Genomic DNA, 20,600 nt, shown 5'->3' on the forward strand with positions numbered 1-20,600 from the left:
GGATGTGTTGTCAGCAGGTTTACCTAGGAACACAACAGGTAGGTGAGTCGTAATAGGCGAGCATTGCTACCGAGGCAGATTTACACAATAGAGGTTAGATTTTGTGCCCAAACCCGAACCCGACCCAAACCGACCCGACATTCGGGTCGGGTCGGGCCCACATTTTAAGCATTCACGTTCGGGTCAGTTCGGGTCGGGCCGCCATGCCGGACTAATAAATTATTTAAAAAAAATAAAAATAAAAAAATAAAAAATGGAGAGCAGGCTCTCTGTATTGCGCTTTTGCTTGTGCATGTGCACGAACGCCGTGGCGCCGGCCGCTCTTTATTCTTGTCCTCCCGCTGTACCGTTTGCGCACGGCCGAGGCGCCGCCCTCATTTTCATTTCCTTGTCAGAGAGGCGCGTCCATGTGAGAACAATATCCCACACACTCAGAAATATGTTTAACAAACTTTCCCAGCGTTATTTCGTTGTGTGAATGCTTTGATAATTCTCAAAAAAATATGTAGATTATTTAAACATTAAGAAAACTTGCGTTTTTTTCTGCCAACTCGAAGAAATGAAAATAAACTGCTGCTGCTGCGTTTTTTCCGCGTCACTCAAAAAAAAAAAAAAAAAATCGGGTTTTTCGGGCTCGGGCCTGCAAATCTAGTTAAGTGATCGAGCTCGGGCCGGGTCGGGCCTCAATACAAGCGGGCCGTGTCGGGTCGGGCTGGATTTTTTAGGCCCGAACTAGGCTCTATTACACAACGGTGTAAAAAAACAAAAACGTATTGAAACCAAAAGTGGATAAAGCGTTCAACTTACAAGAGTAGAGATGACAGGAACACACTCTCATTCCAGCAGAAATATGATCATAAATGCTTTTCCGACGAACCGCTGCAATCCAGCCAGCCGTCGTACCTTCGTGATCTGATATTTGGTCCTCCATGCAGGAAAACGGTAAGAGTTGAGTCCATTTTTCCTAACCCCTTTTTTTGTCGTAGGAGACGCTGTTGCACCCGGTAATGCAACAATAAGCACCCATATTTTCTTTCTAAAACACGAAAGAGTTAGCTTAGCACTACCACACGTTACAATCCGCATTGACTCTGCCGGCCCGGAAGTGAATCCTATTGCCAGCATGGAGGCGCGTCCCAACAATGACGTAGTACGTCCCATTCCCTATAGCTAAATAAATGGCTTGAGAAGGACCAGTCAGCCCCTTGAGGGAGAATTATTCAGAACGAGGAAAACGTGACGAAGAGAGCTGGAAAATGTCATTGTTTCAGTCTCTCTGTACTCCAATATTTTTACAGGATATTCTTTTTTATCCAAGTATTTTTCCCCAATGGCTAAATAAATGGCATGGTTATGACAAATAACAGTCTTGTGCTAAATGGAATATGAAATAATAAAAATGCATTTATTCAAGACGACATAGCAAAATGACTCCTTAATGGTCAAAACTGTTGACTTCACCTTTACTGTTGCACCTCCCGAAAGATATTTTATAACACCTAAATCAGACATATTTCATTTTTCATTTCATTTCATTTGTTTATTTCAGGCCATCATTCCTTGTCAAGACAACAAATATATCTAGCTCAGATAATCAAGTAACAAAAAGAGCAGCAAAGCTAAGTAACATTGCAACATCAACTACATGCCTGAAAAGGAGTGGGAAGAAGAAAACTTATTTAATCCCACCCCTATTCTTATCTAATTAAGAACATAAAATTCTTGCTACTTCCTTCCAAAAATGTAGGCCACCAAAAAATCAGTCCATTTTTGCACATACACATTTTTGTAACAAATTTTGTCCCTTGTGATGAAGTTACCACACGTAACACCCAAAACAAAAACAATTTCAATGAAAGGCGACACACACAGGACAACAAATTATAAATGGCAACAATAACTGTACCAACAACGGTCACGGACAATATACCAGCAATGGTAAGAAACAACCAGCACTCATACCAAAACAATTTATTGATGTAATTAAGACCTTATATCAGTATACTGTGACCAGACCATAAGTTTGTATAACCTTTTAAATCTGTAGATAGTTTGGCGTTGCTTGTGTTGCATTCCCAGATTATTCCAAAGTTTCACTCCACACACAGACACACAAAAACTTTTACGAGTTGTTCGAATTTTTGGTGTTTTGAAGTCTCCATATCCTCTCAGGTTATGAGTTCTCTAATACATACAGTGCCTTGCAAAAGTATTCGGCCCCCTTGAATCTTGCAACCTTTCGCCAAATTTCAGGCTTCAAACATAAAGATATGAAATTTAATTATTTTGTCAAGAATCAACAACAAGTGGGACACAATTGTGAAGTGGAACAACATTTATTGAATAATTTAAACTTTTTTAACAAATAAAAAACTGAAAAGTGGGACGTGCAATATTATTCGGCCCCTTTACTTTCAGTGCAGCAAACTCACTCCAGAAGTTCAGTGAGGATCTCTGAATGATCCAATGTTGTCCTAAATGACCGATGATGATAAATAGAATCCACCTGTGTGTAATCAAGTCTCCGTATAAATGCACCTGTTCTGTGATAGTCTCAGGGTTCTGTTTAAAGTGCAGAGAGCATTATGAAAACCAAGGAACACACCAGGCAGGTCCGAGATACTGTTGTGGAGAAGTTTAAAGCCGGATTTGGATACAAAAAGATTTCCCAAGCTTTAAACATCTCAAAGAGCACTGTGCAAGCCATCATATTGAAATGGAAGGAGCATCAGACCATTGCAAATCTACCAAGACCCGGCCGTCCTTCCAAACTTTCTTCTCAAACAAGGAGAAAACTGATCAGAGATGCAGCCAAGAGGCCCATGATCACTCTGGATGAACTGCAGAGATCTACAGCTGAGGTGGGAGCGTCTGTCCATAGGACAACAATCAGTCGTACACTGCACAAATCTGGCCTTTATGGAAGAGTGGCAAGAAGAAAGCCATTTCTCAAAGATATCCATAAAAAGTCTCGTTTAAAGTTTGCCACAAGCCACCTGGGAGACACACCAAACATGTGGAAGAAGGTGCTCTGGTCAGATGAAACCAAAATTGAACTTTTTGGCCACAATGCAAAACGATATGTTTGGCGTAAAAGCAACACAGCTCATCACCCTGAACACACCATCCCCACTGTCAAACATGGTGGTGGCAGCATCATGGTTTGGGCCTGCTTTTCTTCAGCAGGGACAGGGAAGATGGTTAAAATTGACGGGAAGATGGATGCAGCCAAATACAGGAACATTCTGGAAGAAAACCTGTTGGTATCTGCACAAGACCTGAGACTGGGACGGAGATTTATCTTCCAACAGGACAACGATCCAAAACATAAAGCCAAATCTACAATGGAATGGTTCAAAAATAAACGTATCCAGGTGTTAGAATGGCCAAGTCAAAGTCCAGACCTGAATCCAATCGAGAATCTGTGGAAAGAGCTGAAGACTGCTGTTCACAAACACTCTCCATCCAACCTCACTGAGCTCGAGCTGTTTTGCAAGGAAGAATGGGCAAGAATGTCAGTCTCTCGATGTGCAAAACTGATACAAACATACCCCAAGCGACTTGCAGCTGTAATTGGAGCAAAAGGTGGCGCTACAAAGTATTAACGCAAGGGGGCCGAATAATATTGCACGCCCCACTTTTCAGTTTTTTATTTGTTAAAAAAGTTTAAATTATCCAATAAATGTTGTTCCACTTCACGATTGTGTCCCACTTGTTGTTGATTCTTGACAAAAAATTCAAATTTTATATCTTTATGTTTGAAGCCTGAAATGTGGCGAAAGGTTGCAAGGTTCAAGGGGGCCGAATACTTTTGCAAGGCACTGTACATACATACAACATATGTTATTTCCCTTCCCCGGCTTCGGAGAATGTAAACAAACCAAGAGGCGTGACAGCTAGCCGACATGCTAACCCGAACCGAGTGATGTTTCAAAGTCTTCGAAGCGGAAAATCACACATAACTGGCCCGGAACATTTCACATGAGGACTGGGTTGTCGAGTGTCTTTGCCGATCGGCACACCGCCCGGCGGAGAGCAGTTCCCCTGCTACTACAGACAGGAGAGCTCGCCGGCGGGGAAGCAGCTGGTCAATGACCGCTGAACATTTACATGCCAATCCATGATCAAACGTAAGTAGTCCTTTATTTAAAGAAAGTTTGGAGTGTTTAGTTTGTAATCGCTGTATTTGCGGCTATTTTTATATCACAGTTGCAATTTCTGATCGGTCGGAAAATATGACAGAACACCGGGCACTTCAAGAGGGGAATAAGCCGAGTATACTAGTAGTGCTCTCCTGGTGGGGGGATGTGTGACAAGCCGCCGGTCGTCGGCCGAGGGGACAAGGAGCATGTCAGCCACAAAATGCAAGCCACCTACATATTAAAATGATCCCAGTATTTGACATAATACAAAACACGATGTTTACTCACTTCCTCGTAAGCCTCAGTAGTAGGGCTTGTTTTGCCCAATATCCACCGGTGAATGGGAACCTTTTAAAACCCCAAGAACGCCTCTCTCTCGTACAGCAAGATTTTTCTGCAGCTGTTTGGCTGGCGTGACGCGAAAAATAAACATATTAATCCGCAAAATCGGCTGAATCCTTAGTCCTTTTCATACAACAGGACGGCTGTATAGTGAAGAGGACTCCTTCCTCCGTACACGTCACAGTGCCCTCTTTCTCAACTCGAGACTGTTGCCGGAAGTCACTCATTTTCATGGCGCGGGATTCAAAAAACTAAATTAATATGGTGATCGCTTCCACACACATCCAAGTGGTCCATTTCATTCAGGAGCTTAAAATACCACATGTATTATGAAATAAACATGCTTTTTGGTGTCACAGGCACTTTAAGCAACCTTATTTGCATTATATGATGAATTCAGTTATATAGGTAATTTAGATTGTTTTCACATACAGTTGTAAGGATAGATTGACCCTACATTATGTTCACTTACATTTACCCCTTTCTCTTGCTGAAGGTGCTGGTCCATTTTTTCCCCTTCAAACGCACGTTTGATTAGCTGATGACTAGAACCCCCACATTTACACAATCCCAACAGAAATAGATGTCGACATGCCGTCTCCTCCGCCCCCTTCGAAGAGTAGGGGTATAAGAAGGTTTTTTTCGGCCAGCAGCAGCCACTTTAAGTAATGTAAAAATATGTCAATGTTGTGAAGGTGGGGAACACACCACTAATTTTGCAACTGAAAGTCCGACCTGTATCAGAGTTAGCACAACATTAAACCGTGTGAACTTGCTAACCTGTAAAACTCGAGTAGAAAGCTGTTTAGTGACGTGTCTTCCTGTACTTTTTCTACTGTTAACGTTAATCCAACTGTGCATTTTGTGCATTTATTCCCTAAATAAAATGTTAAAATGTATGTATTTTCTATCCCTTATCATCTAAAAAAATATTTTTATTTGCAACCGATGCACATTTTTTTAACCCCCCCCCCCCCTCCAAAAAAACAAAAAACAAAAAACAAAAACACAACCACTGGAAATTTCCTTTATATGAAGCAAGCATTTTGAAAAATGACTTTCTCCCATGAAAATAATTTTATTGCAACCTTTTTCAATTTTACGAAGGAACAAGCTATATTTGAGCAATATTTGAGAAATGTACCCAATTTGTTTGGTCTTATTAATGCCCCTTCCCAAGCAAAAAGTGTCCATCAGGTTGTGCTGTTTTAGCGTCCCTACCAATGTTGAGACCAAACCTACGCTCTTGTGTGACAGCATAAAAAAATCTTCAATAGCATTATTATGTGAATTAGAATCATATTTTGAGATGATTCTACTATATACAACAATTTGGCAAAGCGCAGATGACGAGAAATGAGTCTTTTAATCTGCCGTTTAGACCCGCCTGTCATTATAGCACTCTAGCGTCCCCTGCTGGAGGATGACGTCGGCAGGTTCACAATTTCATCCCAATTCAGCCCATTGAGGGTGAAGATTCAGAACAAGGGAAATACGACAGTGAGGAGCAAAATGTCATGATGGTTTCAATCTCTCTACTCCAAATATTTTTACTGGATATGTTTTTTTATCTAAGTATTTTCCTCAGTTGCTAAATAGAAAGTATGGTCATGACAAATAACAATGCTAAATGGAATATGAAATATTAAAAATGCATTTTTTCAGTATGACAGGGCAAAACTGCCGAATTCTTCCTCTCCAGAACCGTATTTTATGACACCGGAGATAGTCCGGCAATTGTCATTTCCCTGCCATTTCTCTGAGGTAACAGCGTCGTTTTGCTGCGGCCACCACGGGCTGGCAGTGCTCATGGCCGGGAATGAACGCTGAAAATAGCTCATTCTCGGTGGACAAATCGGCCGACGTCGGAGCGGGGTGCTGCTCGTGCCCTAGCCGGGGAAAGAGCATTCTCGGTGGGCATGCCTTTAAAAATACAGAATTCTTGTATGAAAGAGTTAACGATCAACAGTGCATTTTTCATTACATAATTTATTTGGTGTTCACAATGTTTATAATTACATTGACATGATTGCAAGTAACAGGCAGAGGTTGGTAGTAACACTTTACATGTACTGTGTTCTTAGAGTAGTTTTACCACACAAAAAAATTTGGAAGAAGAAACACTCCTCTTATTCAGCAGTTTTGGGCTACACTAGAGTCGTTACATTTTTCCTCATTATTGTACATATTGACTTTATTTTTGCAAGAAATGCTGACAGTGGCTGTCTCGGTTTCACCAATGAGACATTGCAACAATAACAAAATGACTCCATGATCCCAATCTGCGGTAACAATGTTTTTTCTCCTCTAGAGAGCACTCATGGTCTTTGGACGCGTGATGTTTTATAGTGTTGTTCTGGTCTAAATTCTAAATTTGATGATTTTTGTGCAATCTTTTTTGGCATAATATGTTCATGTAATAGGTTATAGTACAGTATAATAATAACAGTTCATATAGGTGATTTTGTGCTGAGTAAAAAAATATACCATGTACCCCCCCCCCAAATTAAATTAAAAAATCAGACATTGTAAGCAATTACTCACAATGTTACTCATTTCTTGAGTATTCTTTTCAATTAATACTTTTTTACCTTTATTTGAGTAATATTTAGAAGTAATGCTACTCTTACTTGAGTCAAATTTTCGGCTACTCACATCTCTGGTAACGGTTGCAAAATCAGTGCTAATGCTAGTTTTGTCTCAAGAGTATAGAAGCTAGCTGTTTAGCTAACTATTACCGTTGGCCAAGAGGACAAAGTTTCATGTGTAAATATGTAAACAAAATGATTATTAAAAAAAATGTGATTACAAAACAGATTGAGACATCCAATTAAGTTGTGTAATATTAATATATATTAACTCATCTTTGTACATTTTTGAAAAGGTTGTTGACTCATGAAAGCCCCCTAACAAAAGGGTGGGTCATCTGAGCAGCAGGCGAACGAGTAGATGACGCTCACCAGGCACAAACTTCCAGGTGCCACCCCTTGGCCCCCGCCAAAGATACTTTCGTCAGGCGTGGGCTCTGGCATCTCGCGGACGCTGAATTCCTGCGACTGAGTGTGCCAGTCATTCAGGGTGAAGACCATAGTGAGGTTTTCGCCGCTGTCGACCACAGATAGGTCGGTAAAGTTAGCCCAGCAGGAGCGGAACAAGATGGTGGTGTTGCCTTCCAGACCGTCCACGGCGTTGCCGGAAGAATCCTGTAGGCTAGCTGTCACTGTCATCGTGGTAACGCCCACTGACACGCAGTCGCCCTACAGAAACAAGAGGCAAAACAGAGTCAATCACTGCTCAATGATTTAACGACAGGTCACTTACAAGTAGGGATGTCCCGATCGCATATTTTTGCACCTGAGTCCGACTCTGAGTCACCTGATCCGATACAGATTTTTTTTATTTGAGCAAAAGTTCCAAACATGTTACAGTACTGTACTTTTTTCAGTACTTCCTCTTCCGCTTTTTCCAGGAGTGTTGTGGAGTATAAAAGGTATATACAATTTTTTAAAAAACTTTTGTCAATGTCATTATATTTCTGGATTATTTTGTTACTTTTTAGCCTTTAAAAATTACAACAACAAAAAATACAGACAAGGCTGAAAAAGCAGTTTCTGCTCTTGCACCCCTATTTAAAATAAACTATTGTATTTTAAGCCAAAAAAACTGTTGCGTTTGATAGAACAATATGTCTATATACTGCCATAGCAGATTCATGGCGCAATAAGCCCCCGAAATATTTTTAACTTGTCAGTTTTACCCTGGAAACCACCGTTTACAGACGTCGTACAACCACTTTTGTTTCAACCTAACCATAAAAAGAAGGTAAGTAATTGTATTTATTATTCGAAATGTCTGTCATTTTTAGCTTAGAATCATTAATTGATGTCTAATATTGAGTTTAAGACAAAAAACAACTTTAAAAAAATTATTTACTTGCATATTTTAAAACTTTTAAACAAATGACGTCACAATGAAAAAATTGGCGTCTGTTAAAAAGTCACGGATATCTTCCCCATAACTATCGCTTAATTGAATTATTTTCATGACTGTCGGATTTTCCCTAATATTTTAGATGATAAATAATCGATCCAAACAAAGTAAAATTGAAAAAAAAATGTTTAAAAGGGTAAATAAATGAAAATGAAAATCTCAATTACTCCATGATGTCTGCGATTTCTGCATTGCGACCCTTGTTATATTAGTGTTTCACCCATAAAATCCCCCCAAAATCCAGCTGTGGCCATTCACATCTGTTTCTTGACACTCGATCGTAGATGCTACATGGAGTTTTGGGATCGAAAAGAGGTAAGTACGTGATAATATCTTGTTAAAATCATGGCGTCTTTAATTCTGCTCTCACGTGCTCTTGCCTCCAGTTTGGGTTTTGCTGTTAAAAAATTTTTTTTTTCTAAAATGCCCTCCTGTTCAAAAAATTTTCTTCCCCCAGAAAATAGAGATTTTAAGCTTTCCAATGACGTATCACACATGCATATAGGACAGTTTTGAAATTTGGTCAAATTGGGGGTCTCAAAGCGGAACCTTAAATCACCTGAGTGTTTTCCGCCATATATATATAAATTAGGCCTGAATGATATTGGGAAAAAAAAAACATTGCGATACACTCATCGGCCTCTTTATTAGGTACACCTGTCCAACTGCTCGTCAACACTTAATTTTTAATCAGCCAATCACACGGCGGTAACTCAGTGCATTTAGACATGTAGACATGGGCCATGTCCACACGTAGCAGGTTTTTTTTTTAAAAACGAGGATTCTGCCCTAATACGTCAGGGAAAATTAGTTGCGTCCACACCTGCACATTTGTGTAGAAAAAAAAAAAACAACCTTCCACAGCCAACCGCTTTCATTCATTTTTAAATGCATTCAAAACAATAAAATAATTGTCCAAAATACAAGCACAGCACTTAATAGAAGCACAGCAAGAGTTTGTAAAAAAAAAAAAAAATGGCAGCAAAAAAGTGCCTATTTAATATACTCCAAATGTAAACATTGGTCTCATGTGTGACGTGAGGACAAAATTTGTCGCAGCCAGTGACGTAAATCTTCGGTTATCAGTGTCCACATGATGGAGCCACAAACACAGAATTCGCAAACTTTCACCTTCCCCGTCGTTTTTAAGAACCCTGGTTTAAATCTGCATGCGCGTGTGGATGATAGGTCAAACCGTAGAAAAATATCTTCTTTTTGCCAAATGCCCTGCTACGTGTGGACATAACCATGGTTTAAGATAATCTCCTGCAGTTCAAACCGAACATCAGTATTGGGAAGAAAGGTGATTTGAGTGACTTTGAACGTGGCATGGTTGTTGGTTCCAGAAGGGCTGGTCTGAGTATTTCAGAAACTGCAGATCTACTGGGATTTTCACGCACAACCATCTCTAGGGTTTACAGAGAGTGGTCCGAAAAAGAAAAAAAATCCAAAATCCAGTTCTGTGGGTGGAAATGCCTTGTTGATGGCAGAGGTCAGAGGAGAATGGCCAGACTGGTTCGAGCTGATAGAAAGGCAACAGTGACTCAAATAACCACCCGTTACAACTAAGGTAGGAAGGACAGCATCTCTGAATGCACAGTACGTCGAACTTTGAGGCAGATGGGCAACAGCATCAGAAGACCACGCCGGGTGCCACTCCTTTCAGCTAATTCAGCTAATCGAAATTGGACAATAGAAGATATGAAAAACGTTGCCTGGTCTGATGATTCTCGGTTTCTGCTGCGACATTTGGATGGTAGGGTCAGAATTTGGCGTCAACAACATGATAGCATGGATCCATCCTGCCCTGTATCATCGGTTCAGGCAGGTGGTGGTGTTGTAATGGTGTGGGGAATATTTTCTTGGCACTCTTTGGGCCCCTTGGTACCAATTAAGCATCGTTGGAACGCCACAGCCTACCTGAGTATTGTTGCTGACCATGTCCATCCCTTTGTGACCACAATGTACCCAACTTCTGATGGCTATTTTCAGCAGGATAATGTGCCATGTCATAAAGATGGAATCATCTCAGACTGGTTTTTTGAACATGACAATGAGTTCAATGTACTCAAATGGCCTCCACAGTCACCAGATCTCAATCCAATAGAGCATCTTTGGGATGTGGTGGACCAAACTCTCTGAGGAATGCTTCCAGCACCTTGTTGAATCTATGCCACGAAGAATTGAGGCAGTTCTGAAGGCAAAAGGGGGTCCAACCCGTTACTAGCAGGGTGTACCTAATAAAGTGGCTGGTGAGTGTATTTTGCCAAGGCTCCACACTTATTTTTTGCATTGGTCACACTGGTGCGTCGAACTTTTTTCTTAAGGTGCACCAGCACAAAATGTAGGCGCACCCACATTTTTCATTGCATCCCCTTTAACGCCATACTTTTAATCACTCCCCATAACATTCACATAATTCTTATGAGTGAGTCCACTCCAATTCACTCACACTTTGACGCTCATGCTGCCGAGGACAGCCTCTCTACAACAAAGATTGACTAAACCATAGACTTCATAATGATATTGACGGGTCACATTCGCCTGACACTGCGCCACACCTTCAAGTAGGGGGCCGTCCTACACTCCGCTTCAGTCGGTCGAAGACGGTCGCAGTTATTCAGCACATGCAGCGATCAAATGCCGGATTTAGGTTGAAAAAGTACGAAAGCTGTACCGCGTACAAACAGGAAGGATTGTCTCAGGAACGACTTGTTCGAGGATTCAAGGTAATTATTACATTTTGCGTACAATGCATTCATTTTGAAACGTGAAAAAAATCAATCTAACTCGCAATATTTACGTAAAATAAATGCTAACTGTCCATTTTTTTGCTTTTAACGAAGAATTGAGAATGTTTTACGTCTATACCTGTTAAGAATGCAGGGATTTAAGCATTTATTCCCAAAAATGTCAATGTTTGGAGTTTTGAGTAAAATGACAATGATTTTTTTTTTTTTTTTTAATTCTCTTTTGTGTTTTTTCAAGATATTACTACCAAAGCATTTGTAATTGCAATCAATTTCCTGGGAGAAATTGAGCATTATCTGACAGAATTGCAGGGGTGCCAATACTTCTGGCCAGCAGTGCATCCACTATTAATAGTTTTTTTTTTGACAGATTAATATGACTATGAGTAATTTATATTAGTTTTCTATGCATAACTTGGCGTTGTCTTGAATGTGAAGAGGCTTTTTTGTTTGTTTGAAACCCAAGGGTATCTACTCACCTGCTGGTCGACAGCCATGAGGCTGGGCTGCTGTGTCAACGGCCCCACGTACATCCCCGCAACAGGCTCCGTCACAACCACCAGCCGCTCCACGCTAGCCACGTAGCTCACCTCCGGTTCATCTCTCGTCACCTCCTCCGCAGCCACCTGGACATTCCGAACAAAGAGTAAATTCCCTACCCATTATACTCCCTTCCCGAGACATTATCGTTGTTACTTCGTTCCAGCGTGGGTCTGAGGACGAGGGCGGCGGTGGCACCACTCCCACCGAGGAGACGTTGAAGCCGATGGACTGACTGAGGTTGCCCGAGACAGCCGCCTGACCCAAATTGTCGGCGATTTTCTTCAATAACTGGAAATCATCCTCATCTGGAGAGACACAAGCAATTTAGCACAGTGGTTCTCAAAATGTGGTAAGCAACCTCACTCAAGTACAGTTCAGTTGTATTCATCTTAAACTACAAAAGATTTTATGTTGAACTCATTGGCATTCGTTCATTCGCTGCCAGCATTCCGAGTTCAAATGGATAGGACTGACGGACCACTGACACTTATTTGAAATCTCAGGGACAGTGGTCACTACCATCTGAGGTCACGGAGTACAGTGGAGCAAATAAGTATTTAGTCAACCACTAACTGTGCAAGTTCTCCCACTTGAAAATATTAGAGAGGCCTGTAATTGTCAACATGGGTGAACCTCAACCATGAGAGACAGAATGTGGGAAAAAAACAGAAAAATCACATTGTTTGATTTTTAAAGAATTTTTTTTGCAAATCATGGTGGAAAATAAGTATTTGATCAATACCAAAAGTTCATCTTAATACTTTGTTATCTGCCCTTTGTTGACAATAACGGAGGCCAAACGTTTTCTGTAACTCTTCAGACACTTTTCACACACTGTTGCTGGTATTTTGGCCCATTCCTCCATGCAGATCTCCTCTAGAGCAGTGATGTTTTGGGGCTGTTGTTGGGCAACACGGACTTTCAAGTCCCTCCACAGCTTTTCTACGGGGTTGAGATCTGCAGACTGGCTAGGCCACTCCAGGACCTTGAAATGCTTCTTACGAAGCCACTCCTTTGTTGCCCTGGCTGTGTGTTTGGGATCATTGTCATGCTGAAAGACCCAGCCATGTCTCATCTTCAATGCCCTTGCTGTTGGAAGGAGATTTTCACTCAAAATCTCTCAATACATGGCCCCATTCATTCTTTCCTTTACACCGATCAGTCATTGTGGTCCCTTTGCAGAAAAACAGCCCCAAAGCATGTTGTTTCCACCCCCATGCTTCACAGTGGGTATGGTGTTCTTGCAATTCAGTATTCTTTCTCCTCCAAACACGAGAACCTGTGTTTCTACCAAAAAGTTCTATTTTGGTTTCCTCTGACCATAACACATTCTCCCAGTCCTCTTCTGGATCATCCAAATGCTCTCTAGCGAACCGCAGACGGGCCTGGACGTGTACTGGCTTCAGCAGGGGGAAACGTCTGGACGTGCAGGATTTGAGTCCCTGGCGGCGCATTGTGTTACTGATAGTAGCTTTTGTTACTGTGGTCCCAGCTCTCTGTAGGTCATTCACTAGGTCCCTCCGTGTGGTTCTGGGATTTTTGCTCACCGTTCTTGTTATCATTTTGACGCCAAGAGGTGAGATCTTGCATGGAGCCCCAGATCGAGGGAGATTATCATTGGTCTTTTATGTCTTCCATTTTCTAATAAGTGCTCCCACAGTTGATTTTTCTTTACGCCAAGCGTTTTACCTATTGCAGATTCAGTCTCCCTAGCCTGGTGTAGGTCTACGATTTTGTCTCTGGTGTCCTTGGACAGCTCTTTGATCTTGGCCATAGTGGCGTTTGGAGTGTGACTGACTGAGGTTGTGGACAGGTGTCTTTTATACCGATAATGAGTTAAAACAGGTGCCATTAATACAGGTAACGAGTGGAGCCTCGTTATACCTCGTTAGAAGAAGTTACACCTCTTTGACAGCCAGAAATCTTGCTTGTTTGTAGGTGACCAAACACTCATTTTCCACTCTAATTTGGAAATAAATTCTTTAAAAATCAAACAATGTGATTTTCAGTCCCCCCCCCCCCACATTCTGTCTCTCATGGTTGAGGTTTACCCATGTTGACAATTACAGGCCTCTATATTCTTTTCAAGTAGGAGAACTTGCACAATTGGTGAATTGACTAAATACTTATTCTCCCCGCTGTATGTGTTGTGGTAGTTGAGGGAAACTGATATTGAATAAACCTATTGACGGCAATAGATGTCCAATCAATTTCAAATGGGAATGGCAGGAAGCAATCATTTGATCGATCCCGGCAACCTCCATTTAAAAAAAGATTAGACGCCTATTGCCATCAAATGCAGCAGAAGCGTAAACTATATGAGGTCACAGGTAGGGTTCAATAATTAGAACTAGAAAGTAGATTCAATAATATTATCCTATAAAAGCATTTTAAAAGAAAATCAGGTGATCTCAAGATTGGTTTTCGGTCAAAATGTATATTGGCTTCAAAGTAAACATATAAGCCTTCTATCTTTGCACTATTGCTGATCACAGTTTAGCTCATGTCTACAAATAAAGATGCTCGGGATTTGTTATGTGAGCAGACCATTTACATTCATAGTGCAATAATTAAATAAACAATAAATGATTGAAAAATAATGAATTATAAACTCATTGCATATAACTACACCATTACCCGAAAGAAATAGTCACTAAGAAAAGTAGAACAGTAATAAAATACAAAAGTCTGTGCAAAAGCCCAGCAAAATGCATCTTGGGAATTTATTTTATATAATGTTTTATTGTCCATTAAATATAATAGTATCTTTTCTCGTATTTACTGTTTGACTGTTTGTATTACTTTAACACTCTCAATATAAGAAAAAGGCCTTTAATCATAGTTTAGGAAAACAAATAGACTATATTCGGAGTATAAATGAGGTGAGAGGGCGGACAAAAGAGCCCGAATGCGAATGACTGAGAGTTGGAGGGTCAGCACAGCCTTATCATATCCAGAGAAGACAAACATCAAGAACGAGGGGCTCTATGTGCGCATCATGCAGCTGACTGAGCGAGATTGACGCTGACAGGGTGAGACAAGCAGGTTGATGGCCAAGACATCTGGACCACCAAATCCCACCATCAGCTCTTCTGGGAGTCAACAATGGACAGTCCAGAACAACGGCAAGACATCCTGTCTCACCACAAGGAACATCTGATAACGGAGAAACCTGTGACTGAGAAGTTGACACTCAGTACTGAGGTCGCAAAACCTTCAACTCTCGTTGCCCTGATAACAGTAACGCCTGGAACTCTCCTGCCCAATCCACAAGAGACAAATAACCCTAAACAACGCCCAAATATACCCTTCTTCCAGACCACAGCCCACCTCCCCAGAGCCTTCAAAAGACTGAAATCTTTAGCTAGCGGTGTCTTTTGTTGGGAACATTTCTGTGTACTTGTGGTTTGTCGACTCTGGAGCCGGCTTTCCTCCTCGCCTGGGTCTATTTGCTGTTTTGCCTTGCTGTCTGATTGCTGTCGACTTGGAATAAATTTTCAGCTTGTGTTTCGAAGCCTTTTTCCAGCTTTTAAAATGGAGTCAGTACAAGGGGTTAAAACTAAAGTGAATGCGCGCAGTTTGGCCTTTTGGCCGGGTTGTCGGATTTTCGCCGGCTCGGTTCATTGGACTTGCGCCAGCGCGGTTCCGGCGGTTTGGCTGGTGGGATTCCGGCAATCTGGCTAAAAGGTCAAATTCCTACACCATGGGTGTCCAAACCTGTCCTCAAGGGCCGCTGTGGGTCCTGGTTTTTGTTCCTACCAACCGGGCACAGACAGTTTAACCAATGAAGTTTGTGCTAAAACAAGCAGCACCTGACTGCAATCGACTGATTACACTTGTGAGACACCAGATTGGTGAAAAGATGTCGTCTTGTTGTGTAGGAATGGAATCCAGCACCCACTGCGGCCCTATGTGGAATAGTTTGGACACCACTGTCCTACACTATTGCAAAATACTTGCAGCCAACACTAATACTACATCTGGATGTCAAATGGGGTCTGCAAAATATTGTCCCGTGGGTTTCAGACCCCTGTCCTATATGAATGTAATAAAAACATACTAAGACAAAAAAAACTGTGGGATTGGAAATCAAAATAAGGGGTGCTCACTGCAAAATGCAAAACTCACCATTAGTGCTGTTGGTGACCTGCTGGACTGGCGGCTTCTTGATCTCCACCTCCACCGTCAGGCCCGTGGACCTCTTCCTCCGTCGGGACCCTTCCCGGATGATTTTGGTGACGCGGATCATGTTGGAGGGAACATTGAAGAAGGATGCCAGGTTTCGCACCAGGTTTTCACCAAAGAACTCCTCCTCGGTCATGGCGGGCAGGTTGAAGGAGACTATGATCAGGGGCGTCATGTGAATCTCCACTGCCTCTGATCCTCTCAGCAGGACTTTCACCATTTTGGAGTCTTTATCAAAGAAGTTTGAGCCTAAAGATGAGTTCATCTCCGGGACGTATTGACCTAGAACACGGAAAAATGGACCTCTTAACAACTTTTTTCTGCGTATTGAGTAAAAACCAAATTTGACATTTCATACCATCATATATGGGCTCCTTGAGGCTGTAGTCGGTGTTGTCGACATTCCACTCTGCGTTGGTGGGCGGTACCAGCTGGCTGCCGACATAGACGTCATAGCGCTGCCGTTTGGAATAGAAGACCGACACCAGCAAGCTCTGCAAAGAAGCAAATGCAATTAAAAAAACAAAACATTTGTTAAAAAAAAAAAAACTTTAAAAAAATGTTCCAAATTATTCTTAATAATAAATATTTGTAATATGTATTTTGCATATTTTTAACATTTTCACAAATTTTTATTAACATGAAAACAGCAACTAGAATCAAATAAAATTCTTTTTTTTTTTTTTTTTTTACAGTGTTCTTAACAAATGGTTCAAACACATTCACACAAAAAACGGCTAAATATGCCTATAAACTAAATAACGAATGCATTAAAAAAACAGTAGCTCAAACAAAAACTTAGCTTATGTTGGTCTTAACAGGTAGCAGCTGCATTCAGCCATGTGAAATGAGTTATGTTATATTTCCTATCACCACGAGAGGGCAGTATAGCCACCAAAATAAATAAAACTAAATACAAACACTTTCAAAACAAACCATTACAACGCCACTTTAATTAAACGAATAATCGAGGCAGCAAAAATTTAATTTGAATCTTTTTTCTAATCGAATTCCTCGAGTTAATCGATTAATCATTGCAGCACTAAAGTGAACTATACCAAGTTTTTGAATTACGAGCAGATAGCCAATTTTGTGCTTTGTAGCGGGCTAAAATTTGAATTCTTATGACCCTCGTGAGGAAAAGCGGCTTGGAAAGTGAATGAATGAATGAATGAAAGTTTTCATTCTTCACAGAGGATACACTATCACTCTGTAAATGTTTTTATATTTACTTAAATTCACTGTGACCATACTCAATTCAAATATCAAATTTTTGCATAGTAATGTATATACAGCAGTATATGTCTTTTTAACTACAGTTCACTTGACCTTGACTTACAAGTTCACCAAGTTTTTTGAGTTACGAGCAGATAGTCAATTATGTGCTTGTAATGGGCCAAAATTTGAATTCTTACGTTTTCATTCTTCACGGAGGATAAAGACTATCAGTCTGTAAATATTTTTATATATACCTAAATTCATTGTGGCCATACATAATTATTATTAATTAAAAAAAAATTGTTTACTGTATTACAGCATTACCTTTTTTTTTTATTTTTATTTTTATTTTTTTTTATTTTTTTTAGGTCAATTCACTCAGATAGTCAATTTTGTGGTTTGTACCTGGTCAAAATTTGAATTACAAGTATGGGTTCCCTCTAGTGGTATGCAAATGAGTAGCTATTAATGCATATTGAATTTCTAAATTCAATGTATTTACATTCAGTGTTTCATGATGGCTTGTTTTTACACTTTTACGTTTGTTTATTTTCAAAACACTGGAACAACCGCGGTTTTTTGGGCTATAAAGACCAGAAAGGCATCAAATGACCCCAAACTAGGACCAAATAAAGTTAATACAGTGGTACGTCGAGATACGAAAGCTTCGGCACAAACGTTTTTCAAAGCTTTTTCACTTCATGTTGCGAATTTTTTTAGATTTATGATATGTAAGATAATAAATACTGTAATAGATCATTACTGCTTGCAGCAATGCAGTAACATAACTATATTTGACTATAAATGTAAACAAAATATACACACTAAAATGTGCTTACAAGGCACAAACAGTGAGAAGAAATAGCAAGCATTGGCTGCCGAAGTTAGCTCATCTGTTAGCATTCCGTGCTTGCTATTAGCTAGAGTAGTCATGTGATAACATCTGTAGTATATGCCTAGCAAACTCGCTACATTTAAGCACCAGTAGGGTATGACAAAACACTACAAAGAAAGACAGCCAGAAGGACGTGACAGCAAATTTAATTTGGTGTTTTAGAAGCGTTTTGAAGAAATTAGAGCAGGGGTCCCCAACGACCGGGCCGCGGACTGGTACTGGTCCATGGCGCATTTGGTACCGGGCCGCGCAGAAATAATAAATAATTTATTAACGATTGCATTCTGGCCAATTGACTTTGGCCTGTGCCGCTTAACACACCAATATCCCTGTCTACTCTAGATATACAACTACAGGATAGGAGGTCGTCATAGAAATGCATTGATTGCGCGCTTGGACTTGATAATAACGTATGACGTAGGTCGTCGCCAATCACATTTCTTCCCGGAAATAATTAGCCCCCACACTAGAATGACTGAATAACAGACGTCTTTGGACAGACTTTTTACGGGGGAAAGGGAACCTGACGAGCCAGAAGATGTGCCTACAACCTCGAAAAAAAAAAACAAAATTTATGCTACTTCCCAATCACTGAAGACCCAGGAACTGCGAAGGAGTGAATTCGTGACCCGTATGTGAATAAACAGAGTGATTCAAGCATGTCTGTCCAACAGGAATATCAGCTTGTAGAGATCGCAAATCATGGCGACCTTAAACGTACATTTGAGACAACAACTCTACCGAAGTTCTGGATTAAAGTCATTTCGGAATATCCTGACATCGCTAGGAGCGCGCTGAAAACTGTGCTACAATTTCCAACATTGTGTATTTGTGATGCTAGCTTCTCTCACTCTCCCATCTCGGGACCATCTCGTCTCAATAAAACAAACTCAGGCCTCCCACTGATTCAGTGGGTGAGTTGTATTTTTTCCCTGCACTTAACACGACGGGGCTAAAAACAAATGCTATTTTATATTTGCTGTATTTTTCTGCCGCACATTGCCGGTGTTCTGACAAAGTTGGCATGCGCGTAACGTTAAAAAGGACCGCGAATGCAGCGATTCCTAAGTACACACTACAAACTTTCTTTAAAGAAAGTAATATTAACTTACGTTTGCCATGTTAGGCGCACACAACAGCTGCACGTAGCCCTCCCACTTAGCGACTTCGCCGTGTCATTAAGCATTAATTTACGCCATTTCCGTGTTGCACATGTATGTTTGTGATATAAATAGTTTTTTTTTAGCACCATTGGATGTGAAAAAGCGCTATATAAGTGTAACACCAACACCAACATTGAGAGCCCAACTGAATATAAAAGAGGGCTTTTTTCACCGCCACAAAAGCTTTGGAAGCAAAATTTTATAAGGGTGCAAAGTTTGACAGGACACCGGTCCGTGTAAAAAAAGACCCAAATCACACCGGTCCGTGGTGCAAAAAAAGGTTGGGGACCCCTGAATTAGAGTATTTATATGTAAAACACATAGGTGGAGTTTGACTTTTGTCGGGGGGGGGGGCCTTGATGACCCCGTGTCAGCAATAAAATTCACTTAAAAGATGTATTTCTTGTAAGTGAATACATACAATATATAAAATAGAATACTCTTTTCATACAACAACAAAACGATTCCAAACTATTGTATTTCCTAGTAAAACAGATGTTTTTTTCACCTCATCCTCCTTGGCATTGAGCATCATCAACCGCAACTTCTGTGGACTAGTGCCGCTGAAGAAGATATCAACGGGTAGGCCAGTGCCCACCAGGCTGTGGAACAATGACACCCTCTTCTGGCATGTGTAGCCCGAACACCAGCCATGGTCCTGAGGACCTGGACGTGCGTTCAAACATATTTTTGGTTAGTTTTGAAAGAACCCATCATAAATCCATGAATCATGCGGCGGTCTTACCGTTAAGTAGGTCGATGTAGGTTTCGCTCAGCACCGCCACTGGGCTCAGACGTCGGGTCTCGGTGTCAGCGTCCAGACTTTCGATGACTAGCATTCTGTAGTTGAGTTCGGTACATTCATACGCCTGCCAAGCGCTCTTGTACTCGCAGTTTTTTCGGATGATGCCTGAAGGCAACAGGACGCAGAGATCAGCTGCTGAGGCCTGATAGCTTCACCACTTGACGCCAATCATGAAAACGCCCTAACCAGTGTTGTTCATGAATGCGTTCATATTTTGGGCGAACCTGAACTGAACGCATCATATTTTTGTCTCATGAACGTTAGTGTGAACGTGCTCATTCTGGCGGTTGTGAGCGGCGTTCATAACCCCGTTCATTGTCAAGTATTGGTGTTGTGCGGCAAAGAACATACGTGACTACTGCGGTATATGTGATGTCAACTCTAATTTTATGCACCCTGACTCTCGCGCATATCTCACTGGATATCATATAGACCCTACTCACATGACGTCACAACCACGCCTCCGCGCCATATTGTCCCTCTACTCGTCGTGTTGATGCATTACCGCTACGCAAATTCCTCCTATTATGGCGTGTTTTTCTGCTCGTTAACATTAATAATCAAAAT

The 20,600-nt window shown here is 41.0% G+C and overlaps 1 protein-coding gene across 1 annotated transcript in view; it reads right to left on the reverse strand.

Annotated features, from left to right (window-relative positions):
- Positions 1 to 6,481: 6,481 nt before the first annotated feature.
- The window catches only part of LOC130910953 (fibrocystin-L-like), a 66,668-nt gene continuing 52,549 nt past the window's right edge, over positions 6,482 to 20,600 (reverse strand). Inside the window, exons 68-74 of the mRNA XM_057828624.1 lie at positions 19,974 to 20,138; positions 19,737 to 19,894; positions 16,311 to 16,446; positions 15,896 to 16,234; positions 11,921 to 12,072; positions 11,704 to 11,850; positions 6,482 to 7,741 (exon numbers count right to left, since the gene is read on the reverse strand). Coding sequence (XP_057684607.1) covers positions 7,391 to 7,741; positions 11,704 to 11,850; positions 11,921 to 12,072; positions 15,896 to 16,234; positions 16,311 to 16,446; positions 19,737 to 19,894; positions 19,974 to 20,138 — 1,448 coding nt within the window. The 3' untranslated portion in view covers positions 6,482 to 7,390. The remainder of the gene's footprint in view (positions 7,742 to 11,703; positions 11,851 to 11,920; positions 12,073 to 15,895; positions 16,235 to 16,310; positions 16,447 to 19,736; positions 19,895 to 19,973; positions 20,139 to 20,600) is intronic.

The sequence above is a fragment of the Corythoichthys intestinalis genome, chromosome 22 (genome assembly GCF_030265065.1).
Source record: "Corythoichthys intestinalis isolate RoL2023-P3 chromosome 22, ASM3026506v1, whole genome shotgun sequence".
Lineage (NCBI taxonomy): Eukaryota > Metazoa > Chordata > Actinopteri > Syngnathiformes > Syngnathidae > Corythoichthys > Corythoichthys intestinalis.